Source organism: Epinephelus lanceolatus, chromosome 23, assembly GCF_041903045.1.
Source record: "Epinephelus lanceolatus isolate andai-2023 chromosome 23, ASM4190304v1, whole genome shotgun sequence".
NCBI classification, from domain to species: Eukaryota; Metazoa; Chordata; class Actinopteri; order Perciformes; family Serranidae; genus Epinephelus; species Epinephelus lanceolatus.
This window is the reverse complement of record NC_135756.1, coordinates 2790567-2809286: the sequence shown is the minus strand read 5'-3', so window position 1 is coordinate 2809286 and position 18720 is coordinate 2790567. Positions and strand designations below refer to the sequence as shown.

General features: G+C 39.7%; 1 protein-coding gene across 2 annotated transcripts in view; it reads right to left on the bottom strand.

Moving 5' to 3' along the window:
• The window catches only part of LOC117249353 (leucine-rich repeat-containing G-protein coupled receptor 5-like), a 52685-nt gene extending 39752 nt beyond the window's left edge, over positions 1-12933 (bottom strand). For both annotated transcript variants that reach the window (XM_033614956.2, XM_033614957.2), the window contains exon 1: positions 12495-12933. In XM_033614956.2, coding sequence (XP_033470847.2) covers positions 12495-12799 — 305 coding nt within the window. In that variant the 5' untranslated portion in view covers positions 12800-12933. The remainder of the gene's footprint in view (positions 1-12494) is intronic.
• Between the last annotated feature and the right edge of the window lie 5787 nt (positions 12934-18720).

The window sequence follows — 18720 nt, the reverse complement described above, 5'->3', positions numbered from 1 at the left end:
GTGACCGCCATGAGACGGCGTATCATCTCTAGTCAACGACTCTCTGTGCTTCTGATCTGTAACGCTGACAGGAAGTGACCGCCATGAGACGGCGTATCATCTCTAGTCAACGACTCTCTGTGCTTCTGACCTGTAACGTTGACAGGAATTTGCAGCTTTTCAGACTTTTTTTGTGGAGGATGATGATGATGATGGTGGCTGTTGTGCTTCAACAAAACATAAATCTGCTCCTTTGATTACCCTGCTGGCTGTGACCTATGATGTCATATGACCTCACATATTTACTTGATGCTCAGATTATTCTAACAGCAGAGCTTTTATTTTGAAACCACTGGAATCATCATCAGTACTTCTATTCAGTATGTTTCTGTATATCATCACTTGTTCACACAGTTCTGTCACGTATTCCTGTTGGAACATGATGAGCATGATGACGTTTGTTATACTGCAGATGGAAGTTCATACGTCTCTATGGACGTTTCGGTCTCTTTTTATTTGAGTTATGTTGTACAAGGGAGCGTTAGTGCCTAAAAATGTGCACAAAGAAAAGTCAAAATATTTGGAGGAAAGGTCTAACTGTGGGAATAAGTCTTAATTCTTAGAGAGCAGAAACTGTAATTCTTTGAGAGTAAAGTCAAAGATTTTACAAGGGAAAAATGTTATAGTTTCAAAATTCAAAGTTGTATTATTATGTAAATAAAGTCAAAATGTCTGGGGAGGAAAAGGTACATTTCAATATAAAAGTCAAGTGAAAAGTATATACGTAATATCTTATTATATAAAGAGGAAAACTCTGTGTGTGTGTGTGTGTTCCAGGTTTTTCTCCTCACTGACTTGGTCAATCCATGTGAAATTTGGCACAGTGGTAGAGGGTCATGGGAGGATGCCAATGAAGCAATATTACATCAGTTGGCCAAAGGGGGGCGCTATAGCAACCCATTGAAATGTCAAACTTTGAATGGGCATATCTCATGCCCCGTATGTGGTAGAGACATGGAACTTTGCACAGAGATGCCTCTCCTCATGAGGAACACATTTGCCTCAAGAACCCATAACTTCCGCTTATATAGATTTTCCGCCATTTTGAATTTTTTGAAAAACACTTCAAATGGATCTCTTCCTAGGAAGTTTGAGTGATCTGCATGAAACTGGGTGAACATAATCTAGGGACCAATATCTAAAGTTCCCTCTTGGCAAAAGTTGGAAAACTTACTAAAACTGAGCTTCTATAAGGCAATGAATATTGCGGAGGGCGTGGCTCATCACATAAAGGTGTATAACATTTCAAGGGTTTCACCCATCACCACGCAACTTTGTAGGCATATGACCACACATAATCTGAGGGGACCCCTCCATTATTGACCCCATCAAACAAAATGGGGGCGCTAGAGAGCTCATTTCTTATCTAGGCCTAACCGCCATATGGATTTTTACTAAACTTGGTAGATATGTAGAACAGGACGCCTCAAGGTGACTGGAGAAATTTAACTCTAATTGACAACTGGGTGGCGCTATAACAACAGAAAAATGCTTCAAAATGGCTAAAATGCGACCGATCGCTGTGGCTCCCCCTGTGGACCAATGTTGGTGTTGTTTTCTAATTTTTGGTATGACTAAGTCATGGTATGGTATGCTGTACATAATCACGGAAACTGTCAGTGTGTCATTCTGTCAGTCAGTCATTCTGTCTGTCCCACGTTTTTCTACTCACTGACGTGGTCAATCTATGTGAAACTGCACATAGGCATTGAGGACTGGCATAGGTAGAAGGTGACAAAGCTACCAATGGCTATGGACTAGTTTTATATTGATAAAGTAATATTTTGAGAATAAAGTCAAGATTTACTTGCAAAAAATCCTCAATATGGTCAAACACAAAGTCATATTATAGTGTGAAGAAAGTAAAAAATGTTTGGGGTGAAAAGTTGGAATATTTCAAGATCATAGTCAAAATATTATGACAACAGTTTTAACATTTTGAGAGTAAAATGAAAACTTTATGAGAACAAAAAAACTGAAAATATACTAAAAAACAATGAGAAGTTGTAATATTTTGAAAATGAAATGTTATATTTTAAGACTACTATAAAAAACTTTGCAAGGAGAAAACTGTAGAATTTAAGGGATACAATTAAATTATGTTATAGTAAAAAATAAAAAGTCATAACCTTTTGAGAATAAAAAGAAAAATGAGACAGAAACTGTAATATTTTCAAAATTAAAGACATATTTTTTGCAAACAAAGTCAAATGTTATTGGAGAGAATATTAATTAAGTAATCAATTAATATTTTCTAGATGAGTGAAATACTGAGTCGACTTTTTTTTAATCAAGTAAACAATGTAAGAGAAACACATCAAAATCTTATTTTCAGATTTAAGTCACAACATTACTCAAATTAAGAAAAAATATGGAAAAATAATTTACGTTTTTAGATCAATTTTTTTTAATTACTCAAAGTCACAAATGTACAAGGAATGAGTTCTAATACTTTATCTGAAAAATAATTAAACTTTTTCTCATAATTTTACAACTTCTACAACTTTTTTTTTTTAATCTCTGATGTTTTTTTGCCCTAAAACTACATCAAACCTTTAAATCATACGTCATGTTTGATGCTCAGGATAAAGGTTTTTTGATGCAGTATTAGTTTGAGATGATTTCACCTTTGATTTTAAGACGTTCCACCTTTTTATTATTGGATATTTTACAGTTTAATCCACAGTAAATGATCCTGAGTCACAGTTTGAGTCACAGACACGATGTTGTAAAGTTCAGATCTTTGATTTTAGTTTTCTGTGTGAACTGAGAAGAAAAAGAGGGACATATGAAGAAGAAGAAGGACAGAAGGATGAAAGAGAAGACGAATACATTAGCCATGTTGTGTGTTTTTGTGTCTCAGTAATAGAGCTGTGTGTGTGTGTGTGTGTGTGTGTGTGTGCTGTCTTTTTTCCGTCTCCTCGGGCTCGGACTGATGGATATCAGACGATTATTCAAATGTCGCAGAAAGACAAACTCTGCAGAGAGACAGAAAAGAGAGTTGTGTAGTTCGGAGGCGTAGTGTGACAGCGAGGCCTCTCTCTGGTTTTGTCCTCTTTCACTCTTTCTGTCTTTCTTTCAGTCTGTTTCAGGGGGGTGGGGGGCGGGTCAGCGGGGGCCCCCCGGGGCGAGTGAACGCAGGGGGTTTATTCCCCGATCTGTAGCTGCCTCCTCCCAAAGAAAAAGATACCACCAGGATAAACAGCAGCTCTGTGCAGATCTTTTCTTACACTGCAAACAAACAGTGTGAGACTGTAGAGAGGAAGATTTAATTATCGCTCAGGATCTCAGGCGCACATTTAAATAAAACCTGAAGCTTTGGTGGAGATAACGAACCTTAGAGCTGCCCTGCGGAGGTTTGTCTCTGTCAGCTCTAACAAACATGTTGAAGATATTTCCTTCATTATTAAACATTTGCACATTTTTTCTTAAAGGTCTGAAACCTGACACGTTTACTTCTTCACTGCCTTTATGATACATACTGTCGCCTGTAGGTCACTGAAACACTGTGAAACCACCACTGTTTATCAGCAGTGATGGAAGAAGTACTCAGATATTTTAATGTGTACACATTTATATTTATGAAAACTGATATTTTCCTCTCCGTTTTGGAGTTTTAGGTCTATCTAGGTTTAGGTCACTAGGTCTACTAAAGATTCCTCTAAGGTTCACATTCTTCTGAACTCCCGTTACTGTCTGTCCCTGCTAAAGTGCAAAACAGAGCTTTGAGGGAACAATGACATCATCACCCTCAATTTGCTCATGCCCACTGTTGGTTTGTTTAATGAGAAGGTTTCAGAAACAATAACAACAAGGGCACACTACTACAGCTTTTTTTTTTTTTACACTTTGCTCGCACTGCTCGGTCTCGTAACGGCTTTACACCTAAACGTAATATTGCTGCACCACTTCACAGACAAACGAAAGCGTCAGCTGCTCTTGCACTCCAGCCCCATTCTGTAGCAAAAACGCCTAAAATGACATACCCAAATTAAAATGTCTGTAGCTTCTGAACCGCTCTGACTACATGCATGCATGAGGTCTTGCCAGAAAGAAAACTCCCTGACGTTTCTTGTGAAAGTGTCAGAAACACTCTAGGTGATACAGAGACAGAGTAATGGGCCTCTGAAGTCAGACAAAAATTGAAGATTTTGCCTAAAATAAAATAAAAAATGTTGTTCAGGATGAATAACTGTCTGTGGCTTCATCTGAGCAGGTAAATGACACTGTGGGGCTGTAGGCACACTATCAATGAACACTTGTTTCAAATTTGAAGAAGACTGCTCAAAGTATGACCATTCTACAGTGTTTTTACCATGAAAAGATCCAGGCGGAGCTCCAAATGACAAGTGGGTCACTCAGCTTCAAAACAGTACTATCAGTGATCAAACAACACTCAGCCAGCTTCAAACATTGTACCTTATTGAAATCAGGTGTGATTATGATAGCTGATGTTGTTTATGACACAGAAACACCATAAAATATCACCAAATAAAGCCATATGAAATGTGAAAGTTATGATCCCACTTTCTAGACGGTATATCTCAGCCAAAAATAGTGGTAGGAGTGAGACTCTTACCTTTTATAAACCAGCTAAGTCCCCGCTAACAGCTCCGCGTAAGATCGCGAGTAATCCTGTAATCACTCCTCGCAATTTTGGACTATGTGTGTTTAGGCTGCTCTGGTGCAAAATAAATAATAAATAAAAGAAAAAAACGATGTTATTTTGAAAAGTCGAGAGCTTCCTGAATCCAGCAATACCAAACATCACATGGTTTGATGATGTAGTGCGCCTGGGAGATACCATTTAACAGAGGAGGAGGGGAGCGAGGACGTCGGCGTCCTGGCGGAGTTAGAGAGGTTAAAGTCGGCCAGAAATGGATCTGGCATTTGACGTATTGTTGACGCAGCCTTTATCACCACCCACTCATCTGGCGAGTATTTGGAGTTGATTTTGCCTTCTCGTGTGGACTGAGATATTTTGTAAAACAAAAGTTGTGTGAACAGAATTCTGTTTTTAACCAAGGGGAAAATGTTCATTTCAAAAACATCCACATGTAGACAGGACATTAAAGCTCCCATACTCTGCTCACACTCAGGTTCATACATGGAATTTGAGCTTCTACTCAAAGATGTTTACCTGCTTTAATGTCAAAAAAACACATAATTTTTCTCCCACAGTCTGCATGAATATACCTGTAATCACTGTCTGTATAGAAGGCTTCATTGAAATGACATCACTTGTTTTGGGACCATGTTTACTTCCTGTCAGCTGATGTCATTCACACACACTGATAAACATCCCAACAAGAAATACAAATGGTCTACAGAGTATACTTGTGACATCACGATATGGGACCTTTAAGTGAAAACAGCAACACCAAAGTAGAAATAATCTGTTACAGGTAAAAGTCCTGTACTCAAGTACTTAAGTAAAAGTATAAAAGTATCAGCATCAAAATATACTTAAAGTACCAAAAGTAAAAGTAGCCTTAATGCAAAAAAGCTCATTCCAGAATATTTTATATTACTGTACAATTATTACTGATGCATTTACATACCTAGTCACTAGAATAAATGCTGACACTGTACGTTTAAAACCACAGGTACATTACATTTGTACGTGCGCAGCGATGTCTCTGTAAAAAACAACTGCTTCTGACACATTGATGAGTCCATTAAAAACAAGTGGTATTCATGGAAATATCCCCACTGGAAACAACCAGTTCTGTTGTTTGTTGGCCTTGAACAGTGGTCTGCAGCTTGGCAGGCGTCTCTCCTGGGTGACACGCCATCCACCATCCCCTCCACCTCCTGTTCACAAAGTTCACTCATACACTGCGTCACTTTAGAAACATTGATATGACACTTATGAAATGTGCAAGACACATATCCATGGTTACGAAAGCTAAATCTGTCAGATAAATGTAGAGCAGTAAAAAGTAAAATATTTCCCACTGAGGAGAAAGAATCTTAAAATGGAAATACTCATGTAAAGTTCAGGTACCTGGAGATTGTAATTGAGTACAGTCCTAAATTAAAAGTCACATCAAACTGTTGGCTACAGATCAGTGATGTGATGGAGAGGCCAGCTGAGCTCAGAACGCCCAATATGGCTGCCAAAAGGGGCGGAGCTCAAACGATCCTTCATATGTACATCAGCTCATTCATCAGAGTGAAGCTGAACACATTCCTGTTCTGTGCTGTCAGTCAGACGCAGAATGGAGACTTACAGAGCATTCAGACTGCAGACCGCTCTGCTTAGGCATGCAGCGAGTGTACACACACACACGCACACACACACACACACACACACACACAAAGGCTTTGACAGATGGCAGTATTCAGAGTGACGGTGGTCAGACAGACAGATTGTAAGCTGACTCTCCCTGATGTCCGTCTGTCTGTCTGAGATCAGTTACTGTTTCTGAGACAGTCGTCAAAAGTTCTCACGACCCACCAGGAAGTTCAAATACTCATCATATCAGCCCGCTGACATAGAGAACTACACGTCCTGAGCTGAGCATCGTATTCAGACCTTTATCCTGAAGTTAAAGTAGTAACACAGGGTAGAAATACTCCTCACAGTTTTACTCAAGTAAAAATACACAAGTCAAAATGGACTTAAAGGGAAATTTTTCCGCATTTTATGTGGATGTCCGATCAGCTGCAAAATCTGTCGCTCTTCCTGAATGCAGCGCCGTCATCTGAGGCGGCAGTGATGTGTTTGGAGGCGGGAAGAACGACAGACGAGCTCTTGCAACTCGTTTCCAATGCAGTTTTTCTGCAAATGGCAAATAAACTGATTCTGATTCTGAGGTTGGATTTCACCTCCAGAAGCCAGGTGGCGCTCTAGACTCAAAAACAGAACTTCCTTGTTCTTTTTGCTTGTGTTACAAACTACCTACGTGTCTAACACCAAAAATGGCATCCCAGAATATGTGTGCAGGTAAGGGTGAGGATGCATTTTACCTTATTTTGGGTAACTCGGATATTCTATTGTCGGCTATTTGTACAGCTACAGAAATACAGCAGAGACTGATGCTCCATCATTCCTAAACTCATGTTCCTCTGCCTGTTGTTGCTCCCTCTCTCTCCTCGTCCGCTCTTCAGTTTCAATGAGCTCTGCGTCCGTGTACGTCCGTGTACTCCGTGTTCAAATAAATACAGGCGCTCATCAAATTCAAATGGCTCATCCAGATCCAGTTGGTCAAAATCGGGTCAAAATTCGGACATGTTAGTTGTGGCAAGTCAAAACACTCAGAGAGTGAAAGTCTGGCTCTGAAATCTCAAGTCTTGCGAGATTCTTCTTCTTCTATGGTGTTTTATGGCAGTTGGTCTCGTGAGACTTGAGTTGTTGCAGGAAGTTACCGCTGAAGCGAGCTTACAAACTCTGTTTGGAGTAGTCATGGCTGAATTTTGACCCAATTTTATGTTATGTTGTCAGATAATTATACTAACAATCCGAGCCTATCTGCGTGAAAAAAATGCACTTTTAGTGGACGTATTTTGACGTTGTTTGACGCTGTCTGAGTGCCCTATTATTTAATATAGCGCGCGCTCACGGGCTGCAGGCAGGTCAGCCCTAGCTTCATACTGGAGAAATGTCACATATTGAACATCCTATCACTCATTTAGACAAAAGCAGATCTGAACATAGGGCCCAGGTTGAAAAAAACATTAGTTTCCCTTTAAACCGGCCCACTTTTTACGGTGGAGGAATTTGAATAAATGAAGCATCAGCTTAACTTTTTCTGTCCCTTTTTATTGGGTATTCAGGATAAAGATGGACCACTTAACAGAAAAATAAACACTTCACTTAAACAATTTGTTGAATTAGAATTAAATAAAAAGTGCATGATGTAGCCTACTGGCCGATTCAACGTAAATCTTAGTGGGAATGTTTAAAAAGTCCACATTTACCTTGGCTCTGTCCTCGAGAAACAAGTCTGTCAGTTTAGCATATTCAGCAGCATCTTCTTCTACTGCCTTCCTTTTCTTAATCTTGGCTTTTTCGGCACCTCCTGGCCTCATCTTGCCTATTCTAGGTTCTACCCTTGTTGCTTTGATTCTACCGCGGCGCAAAGGACGATTCATGTGCCATACTAACTCATACATATATGTCTTATATACAAGACATAAAAGTGGACCAGCCCACCGGGATTCCCCGCGTCTTTCCCTATGGGCAATGCCGGCTTTGTTCAACAGAACAATCTTTTGATCTACTGCTGTTTCAAGATAATGGGCCGCCCCCACGAAGAGAAGCCGAGGCCAGCTGTTCTTCTCAATCACAAGAATAGGATGGACCAATGGAAGGATGGACAAACAGACAGACAACTCAAAAACCGACGCCCCCATAACAGAGGGGCTGCAAACTACAGTGGCCGATGCCGAAACATGAATGTCCCTATCTATAGCCAGTGTTTGGTTTGTCCATTCTGGGCTACTGTAGAAACATGGCGGTGCAAAGTGGCAACCTCTGTAGACGAGGACCTGCTCCCTGTGTAGATATAAACGTCTCATTCCAAGGTCACGAAAACACAACAACTCTTATTCTCAGGTGATTATACACTAAATAAAACACACTTATTATATTATATTCCATTTCTGCCGATATATCCTCCTAAATGCTCCACTCTGGACCTTTAAGTACAGTTTTGAATGCAGGACTTGTGCTTGTAATGGAGTACTTTAACAGTCTGGTATTAGTACTTTTACTTTGGTACATGACTGCTGAACATCTGAACACAAACAGCTGGCAGACACCAACATGCTCACAGTCCCTGACTTCACCAAGCTGTCAAAGACCAGCCTGCAATGGATTGTGGGATACTGTCCAAAACACACACACACACACACACACACAGAAACTCCTTGATGTTTTGTTGGATTCGATTCCTGATTGGAGCTTTAATAAAGACACAAAGAACCTTTGATTGACTGTCGCCGTGTGTGTGTGTGTGTGTGTGTGTGTGTGTGTGTGTGTGTCTCCATCTGCCTGTCTAAGACAAACTGTAAGGAAAGTGCTTTCATTGACACACACACACACACACACACACACCCACAGAGTGATTCTGAATAGAAGAAGGTTTTTCTTTAATGAGAGTGAAATTTAAATCCTGGACATTGTGCTGCTTTTAGACCACAGCCAAGACGCGCAGGTTTTCCTTCACACACACACACACAGACACACACACACACACACACAGAGTACAGTGATGTAATGGTTTTGCCAGGGCTGTCTGGTATCGAGGCCGGTCACCTGCTGTGAGGTGAAATGGACTTGAATTAGTTTTAGTGTTTCTCTTCAACAGGAGTTTACACTCAGAAAGAAACACTGAAACTTCTCTGACACTTTTATTAAAGGACCAAACCGAAGAGTTTTTCAGCACAAATCACAAACTTTTGACTGTTTTTCCGAAGCGTAACGTTCAACTGAGCTGCCATAACAACAGAGGGGATTAACTGATGATAAAAAATAATAGATTTTACAGAGACGAGAATGATTTGATGTTTGATTTGATAAACTCACAGCTGTTTGGGACTTAACTTTGGAAGAACCTGATGTACATGTGACAGGTCAATGATAAACTGTTGAATTGTGATGAACGGCAGATGTTTACTAAATCATGTTTTTTATCATTTGTTGAGTTCCACCTATTTTATTATTTAAAGTCAACAAGGTGTGTTTATGTGTTTCTTCTCACAAGAACCACTGAAATGTCTTCATGTATCTAGAACTCCTAATAGAAACCTTTCAACCCTTAAAACTTCTCAAAAGCTCCCTGAAACCTCCACATGGATGCCTGATGTCTCCATCATGGATCTCTGGTACCGCTCCAGGACCCTTGGAACTTCTCAAGAACTCCAGGAATCTGTACACGTACCACTCGAACAGGCACGTCACATCTCCTCAACAACACTTAGAACATGTATCCTCTTGTACTACCTGAATAAGTTCCTCAAGAACACCTTGATTATTACTGCATGAATGAGTTTGTGTTTATTCAAAGAGTGTGAAGAAGGCCTAAATTCAGAGTTCCCTCACATTTTCATGAACTAAATTTCCTACTTTTTCCATGACTTTTCTGGGACCCACTATATACACATTTTTTCTTGTCCATAATTGTAATTTCAGCTATTCGGCATGTATGGAGAAAGAGATGGAACGTAGGGAGAAAATGGAGAAACCTTGCGATGGTAAGCAAACATAACACACTGGCCTGTACTTGAGCTACCTTACTGCCACAGCTTCAGGAAATCTTCCTCAAGAAACGTTCACACCGCTTCACCAACCACTGGACCCCCTTCAAATGCTGCAGGAACCTCTTTAAGGAGCTCTGAAATCCTCAAGCCTCCTCCAGAACCACTCTGACCTCTTAGTGACTCTAATTTTTTTTTCTAAGAAAATTTCTTCAAAAAGGACCCGACACATTCTCAAGAACCAGTGTGACCCTCTTTGAGTGTTTCAGAAAAACCTGCAGATCATTAAAATACTTTCAGACCTCTTCAAGAACCACTGGAACTTCTTTAAATGCTTAAGGAACCTCTATACGGAGCTCTGAAACGTTCTGAAGGAATTTTCAAGCCTCTTCTAGAACCACTGGAACTTCTTAATGAACCTGATTTTTCCAAAGAAAATTTCTCCAAGAAAGACATGAAACATTCTCAAGAACCGGTGGAACCTTTTCCAGTGCTCAAGGAACCTCTTTAAGAACCTGCAGTTCTTCAAGAAACTTTCAAACCTCTTAAAGAACCCCTGGAACTTCTTCAAATGCCCAAGGAACCTCTTTCTGGAGCTCTGAAATGTTTAAAAGAAATTCTCATGCCCCCTCCAGAACTGCTGGAACTTCTTTATGACCCTATTTTTTCTTCAAGAAACTTCTTAAAAGAACCAGTGGATTTGGGAGCCTCCTCCAGAATCACTGGAACTTCTTATAACCCTGACTTTTCCAGGGAAAATTTCTCCAGATCTTCAAGAAACTTTCAAACCTCTTCAAGAACCACTGAAACCTCTACAGATGCTCCAGGAACCTTTTTAAGGAGTTCTGAAATATTCTAAAGAAATTCTCGAGCCTCCTCCAGAAGAACTGGAACAAGCCTGTTTTTTCCTAAAACAAAAACTTCAAGAAGGGCCTGATGCATTCTCAAGAACCAGTGGAACCTCCTCCAGTGCTCAAGGAACCTCTTTAAAAACCTGCAGATCTTCAAGAAATCTCTTTAAGAACCACTGGAACTTTTTCAAATGCTGCAGGAACCTCTTTAAGGAGCTCTGAAATGTTCTAAAGAAATTCTCGAGCCTCCTCCAGAACCACTGGAACTTTCTATAACCCTGTTTTTTTCCCTAGAAAACGTTTTTAAAAAGGACTTGAAACATTCTCAAGAACCAGTTGAACAGTACTCCAGGTATCTCTTTAGGAACCTGCAGATCAAAACTCTTCAAAAACCACTGTTACTCTTTTAAATGCTTAAGGAACCTCTATACGGAGCTCTGAAACATTCTGAAGAAATTTTCGAGCCTCCCCCAGAACCACAGGAACTTCTTAACAACCCTGATTTTTCCTAAAACTAGAACTTGAAGAAGGACCTAAACATTCTCAAGAACCAGTGGAACTCTCTTCCAGTGTTCCAGGATCCTCTTTAAAAACCCGCCAATCTTCAAAAAACTTTCAAACCTCTTTCGAAACCATTGAAACTTCTTCAAATGCTCCAGGAACCTCTTTCTGGAGCTCTGAAGTGTTTTAAAGAAATTCTCAAGCCTCCTCCAGAAACACTGGAACTTTCTATATCTCAAGTTTTTTTCCGAAGAAAACTTGAAACATTCTCAGGAACAAGTTGAACATCTTCCAGTACTCCAGGTACCTCTTAAAGAACCCGCAGATCTTCAAGAAACTTTCAAATTTCCAAGAACCACTCGAACTTCTTCAGTAGCTCAAGAAACCTTTTTCTGGAGCTCTGAAATGTTTAAAGAAATTCTCAAGCCTCCTTCAGAGCCACTGGAACTTCTTAATTACTCAGATTTTTTCCTAAAACAAAAACTTCAAGATGGACCTACACATTCTCAAAAACCAGTGGAACCCTGTTTGGGTGTTCAAGGTACCTCTTTAAGAACCTGCAGATCTTCAAGAAACTTTCAAACCTCTTTAAGAACCACTGAAACTGCTAAAAGTTCTCAAACCTTTCAGCCCTCTCTCTCTTTGCTTCCTTCACTCTGTCTTTCTCACTTTCTTTATTATCTCACGTCTTCATATCTTCTTAACCTCCATATAAACAACAGTACAAGACATGCGCGCGCGTTGCAGCAGAGCGCGAGAGACGTAAACAGAGGCAGAGCGGACAGGTGCTCCGTTTCTCACGACTGTATAACATGCCCGCACGCGCACTTACGCACGCGCCCACGCACGAGTAGCTGCTCGTTAACCACGTGCACATTAGGAGCAACAGGTAGGACTTACAGGTAAGACGTGAACACGCTCAGGTTGCTCGGTATCTCCCGGAGCCCGAGGTCCGAGCAGTCCACCCGGTGCAGCAGCCCGTCCACCTCGCACCGACAGCGGCCAGGGCAGCCAGCCCGCCCCGCTCCTCTGTCCCCGTCCGCGGAGCTCTCCGCCCTGACCACCGCGGAGCTGTTCCCCGCTGCCGCCGCTGTCCTGTCCTCCTCCACGGCCACGGAGCTCTGCATCTCCACCGCGGCCACGGAGCTCCTGGACCCGGCCGAGAGGACTGCAACCGCGGCCAACAAAGCCACAAACCCCGGCATGTCCTCCGGGGCTTCTTCTCTCCTCAGAGGCTGAAAATTTAGGAAGAGTAAAAAGACAAAGTTGCAGCTGTGGATCCGGATCACGGTGTGTTCGGGTCCGCTCACCGTCAGATCAACTCTTTCTGGACTGAGAGAATAAAAGTCAGGAAAATAAAGTCCGAGCTGTTTGAGTCTGCAGGTTGGTCTGTGTCCAGGCTGCACGCGTGGAGCAGCACAGCCGGAGTGTGTGTGCGTGTGTGTGTGTGCGTGTGTGTGAGAGAGAGTCCCTCTACTCACAGTACGACAGGGTGTCAGCCCCGTTTACTTTTATATACCCTCTGTCTGTCTGTCTGTCTGTCTGGCTGTCTGTCTGTGGGCACAGCCTGTTTCAACAACACGAGCCACAAAAATATCAAAAATTAAAAAAAGCTGAATGAATTCATACAAATAAATAAATAAATAAACACCAAATAAAGGAATAAAATTAACAATTTATCAGGAATATTTTTTTTACATTTCATGCAACAAATTCAAGTTGCTAATACTGTATATAATGATAGTTTAAATGAGTTTGTGCAGTTCTGGAAGAAGTTTTCACACAGTGGTCAAAGTATTAATACCAGGGGCGTAAATATAAGACAGTGCAGGCAGGGCAACTGCACCGGGGCCCATCGCATGAGGGGCCCATAAACATGGTGTTGTACCCACCCACCCCTTCCCTTCCGTCCACCCGACGCAGACTTTCACCACCTTAACTTTCGTCCTCGTCCCGCTGTGTTTCCCCCTGACACCAACGAGTGTCGTTATCTATAACAGCAACCAGCTGCATATCATGCCGACATTAAAGGACGCTTTTTTCCGTTTGTTCTGATGCTCCAAGTCACTGCCCAAGTGCCGGATTTCAGTGACTTCAGAGTGAGACCCGGCTCGTCTTCAGATCCTTAAAAAGTCTTAAATTCTTTTAAATTCAGATTTGATGGGTCTTAAATATTTTCGGTCACATTACCGTGAGAATGTCTCCAGCCTGACAGACACAATGTTTACAGTCATTGCACAGCCAGAAGAATTGTAATAATAAATATCATTTATGACAGTGATGAGATTTTGATTTCTTTCTACATAAAACACATTAAACTTAAATTCATCTATTTGTTGTCATGTTTCCTTACTGTTCATTTTGAACTGACATCAGTGTGTTTACATTCCACGTTTTTCTCCTCACTGACTTGGTCAATCCATGTGAAATTTGGCACAGTGGTAGAGGGTCATGGGAGGATGCCAATGAAGCAATATTACATCAGTTGGCCAAAGGGGGGCGCTATAGCAACCCATTGAAATGTCAAACTTTGAATGGGCATATCTCATGCCCCGTATGTGGTAGAGACATGAAACTTTGCACAGAGATGCCTCTCCTCATGAGGAACACATTTGCCTCAAGAACCCATAACTTCCGCTTATATAGATTTTCCGCCATTTTGAATTTTTTGAAAAACACTTCAAATGGATCTCTTCCTAGGAAGTTTGAGCGATCTGCATGAAACTGGGTGAACATAATCTAGGGACCAATATCTAAAGTTCCCTCTTGGCAAAAGTTGGAAGACTTACTAAAACTGAGCTTCTATAAGGCAATGAATATTGCGGAGGGCGTGGCTCATCACATAAAGGTGTATAACATCTCAAGGGTTTCACCCATCACCACGCAACTTTGTAGGCATATGACCACACATAATCTGAGGGGACCCCTCCATTATTGAGCCCATCAAACAAAATGGGGGCGCTAGAGAGCTCATTTCTTATCTAGGCCTAACCGCCATATGGATTTTTACTAAACTTGGTAGATATGTAGAACAGGACGCCTCAAGGTGACTGGAGAAATTTAACTCTAATTGGCAACTGGGTGGCGCTATAACAACAGCAAAATGCTTCAAAATGGCTAAAATGCGACCGATCGCTGTGGCTCCCCCTGTGGACCAATGTTGGTGTTGTTTTCTAATGTTTGGTATGACTAAGTCATGGTATGGTATGCTGTACATAATCACGGAAACTGTCAGTGTGTCATTCTGTCAGTCAGTCATTCTGTCTGTCCCACGTTTTTCTACTCACTGACGTGGTCAATCTATGTGAAACTGCACATAGGCATTGAGGACTGGCATAGGTAGAAGGTGACAAAGCCACCAATGGCTATGGACTAGCATATATATATACAGTATACATATATATATATATATATATATATATATATATGTGTGTGTATGTATATATACATATATATATATATATGTATATATACATATATATATATATATGTATATATACATATATATATATAATGTGTATTTCCATTTTAGGTTTGGTCTTAAATTTCATAAAAGGTGGTTTTAAAAAGGTCTTTAAAAGTTAGATCTGTAGACACCCTGACATGTCAGGCAGGAAACGGGCCCTTGTGAGTAATTTAGATGTCACCTTAAAAATATTCCTCCAGTCAAAAGAAAAATGTGCTTTACACACCCTTGAAAAGGCAAATCTGTCTCCATCATGGTTTACTTTTTCTTTGTAAAACAGCCAGTAGTAATCTGTAACAAAATATGTTATAAAATATAAAACATCAAATATATGCTCAATCTTCATAAACTATAAATATAGTATAAAAACTATTCAATTAAATGAATAATTCCTAATTTTCTTTGGTAGTTTGGTCTTGCACATACATGTGATGATGATTTCTGTGTGATATGTATGTTGGTGTTATCCAGTGTCAAGTCTCTATTTCATCATGTGACGGTAAGATTATACATTAGCTAGTTTAGGCGCATGATTAGTAAGTGGTGTGCGTTAGGGCCCGTCATAATAACGTCCACTGGGGCCTGTTGTAACTACTTAACACCACTGATTAACACCACACTGTGAAAATACTCCTCTACAAGTAAAAGTCCTGCATTCAAGTATTATCAGCAGAATGTGTTGTTAGTACTTGAAGTAAAAGTCTGTGTGTTGCAGTAAAATGTTCCATGCTGTCTGTTTTTTACTCAGTCTGATGTATTTGGATTTATTTGTGTCATTTTACAGCTTTACATGTTTAAGATTATACAGCAGCACATCATATTTGGTGTGTGGAGAGTGTTTTGCAGTGATGGGACGTGTTCTTAGATACTTTATGTAAATGCAGCAAAACACACTATAAAAAGTTCTGCATTAGCGAGTACAAGTACAAAAAGTTTGAGTGCACAAGTTAAATGTTATTAAAATATTTCTTTCAAGGCATCATGAAAGTTTTGTTGGAGGACAAATTATAACTTGAACCTCTTAACTGAGGAGCAGCAGAACTTCAGACGACTTCAGCTGGAGCCGATCTCTTCAGCCACATGACTGAAACACCTGTAAGCGTTTAATGATAATAATCAGTTTAATAACATGTTTGTGTGTAAACATCAAAGTAATAAATGTGGCTGAAAACAGAAAAACACAAGTGCCTCAAAATTTAAGTCTCTTTCACAAAAGATATCGTCTTAATGAGACTTCCTGAATAAATAAAGCTTATTTACAAAAATTTATTTATGTTTTTATGTTATTTATGTTTATTTATTTTTTTTAGATACAGTTAATATGAAATGTGAGACATGATACAGGAAAATGTGCCAGTGCTTATTGTTTTAATTCAGTTTTATCGGTTTGTGTTCTTGTTTAGTTTTAAAGCAAGTTGCACTGTTTAGAAAAGCGATATGTTTAAATTGTTTATTATTATATCAATATTAATTTATCTGTTATTAATCTAGAACTTCCTGTGCCATTCAGGCAGCAGCCACGTGCAGTCGTCTAGTTTTGTTTTTTTAAATCGTAATTTTAGTTTTAAGTTAGTACCTTTATTTTTTAATTATGTCAATCAAGAAAAAACAGAAATTAAGAAAGAAAAATTCACGAAAGAAAGAAATCAAGAAAAAGAGACAAATCAAAGAATCGAGGTAGAAATCACAGAATCAAGAAATAAAGAAATCAAAAGAAAAGGAAATCAAGAAGGAACGAAAGAAATCAAAGAAATCAAGACAGAAAGAAATGTAGAATTTAAGAAATAAAGAAAAAAGGAAATAAAGAAATAAAAAAGGGCAGATATATAGAAAGAAAAGGGAAATCAAGTAAGAAAGAAATCAAGAAAAAAATAAAGAAATTATGAAATCAAGAAATGGAGAAAGAAATCAAAAGCAAAGAAAACCAAGAAGGAAATAAAAAATCACCAGTGTGTTAAGTTTCTGTGATTGAAAACACATAAAACACGAGTTAATAGTGACGATATTAAACACAGGTACAAACTCAGCTCTGTTATAACCTGCAGAGTTCAGCGTTAGCTGATGAATATTTTTAACTACAACTTACTAACATTATCAGCCAATGATATTTTACTCAACATAAATTAGCCTAGCAGCTAACGGAGCTTTCCTCTATATGACGCCAGGAAAAACAGTAACATCTAGCAGAGAAAGTGTTATACATTTCGGCTCCATTTAAATTGACAAGGTTCACCGATAAAACATTTGTCTTGTACTTGACAAGTTTTCCTCACATATTAACGTAACATTAACGTACAAGACTGGTTTGTACGATATCCTTTGAAAAATGCATCTACAACAGTCCATATGATATCTTATGAATCTGCGCCCAGAGAGTGACTTTACGTCCTTAACGTACAGTTACATAATTAACATAAATTTAGGGAGGTTAGGTTCAGGAAAAGACACATGGTGAGGACGTACCTTGAAATGACTTAAAGTTCAAACAGTTCCGAACACATGACTCCAGGGGAAAGTCCGTTTTTTGTGACACATTTGTCATGTGACCGAACCCTTACAAAATACGTGGGATGTGAATCAATTTGGGTGCATTGTGCACATACTAACAATTTGTGAGAACAGCCTGCACGTATACAACATGCTAACGATATTAACAGAACCCTATCACATTGCATAAACTAGCCTGGCAGCTAGCAGACTTTTCCTCTACTCGCTGTTTTTTGGAAGTTTCTGTTTCATATCTGTGAAATGAAAATAAATGGTTTTCAGTTTACAAAAATCACTGCAAGGTGGAATTACTTTTCTAGGGAGGTGCATGCCAGGCCACAGCGTAAAGTACGGTGTGGAGTCGACATAGGTTACGGTGTGAGGTTCACGTCTATGCAGGTCGATTTGTTGCAGAAGTATAAACCCCGCTTAGAGCTCACTTATTAACCCACTTTATTTATCGCTACATCCCCTCTATACACACACTGAGCTCTGGTTAATGATTGGCATATAAGAGAGATATGAAGATGGTTATCACACACACACACACACACACACACACACACACACGGTACTAAAGCTATGATGCAATGACTGTATGAAGCAATCTGTCTACAACTGAGAGAGGCCGTCTCACTACTTTTAAATGATTATGTTGTTGAATGTTTATTAGATCGATTTCATCTCTGAACCTGCAGCTGCCCGTTAGCTTAGCTTAGCTTAGCTTAGCACAAAGACTGAAACAGATGGAAACAGCTAGCCTCTAACCTCTAAAGCACATTTACTAACTTGCTTTACTTTTATCTATTTATCCCTGTAAGACCAACGTCAGACATCAGCTCGACATCTGGGTCAACACACACACACACACACACACACACACACACTGCTCATCACAAAGCTAAAAACACTCAAAAGACTATGAGCTTAAAAACTGTGTGGAATTAGTAATAAATATGTTGTTATTATTATAAATATTCAAAGGTTTCACACTTGAGAAATAAATGATTTAACACATGACATTATATATATGTAGGGAAGATGCTCCACGAGGTGTCCATCATCACTTTTAATGGCCAATGTACAGGCGTGAACCGTCAGACGTGCAACAGAGGTGGTAGCATCATCCCGCTTATACCACAGTCACTTACCAAAGAAATAAAATATAAGAAT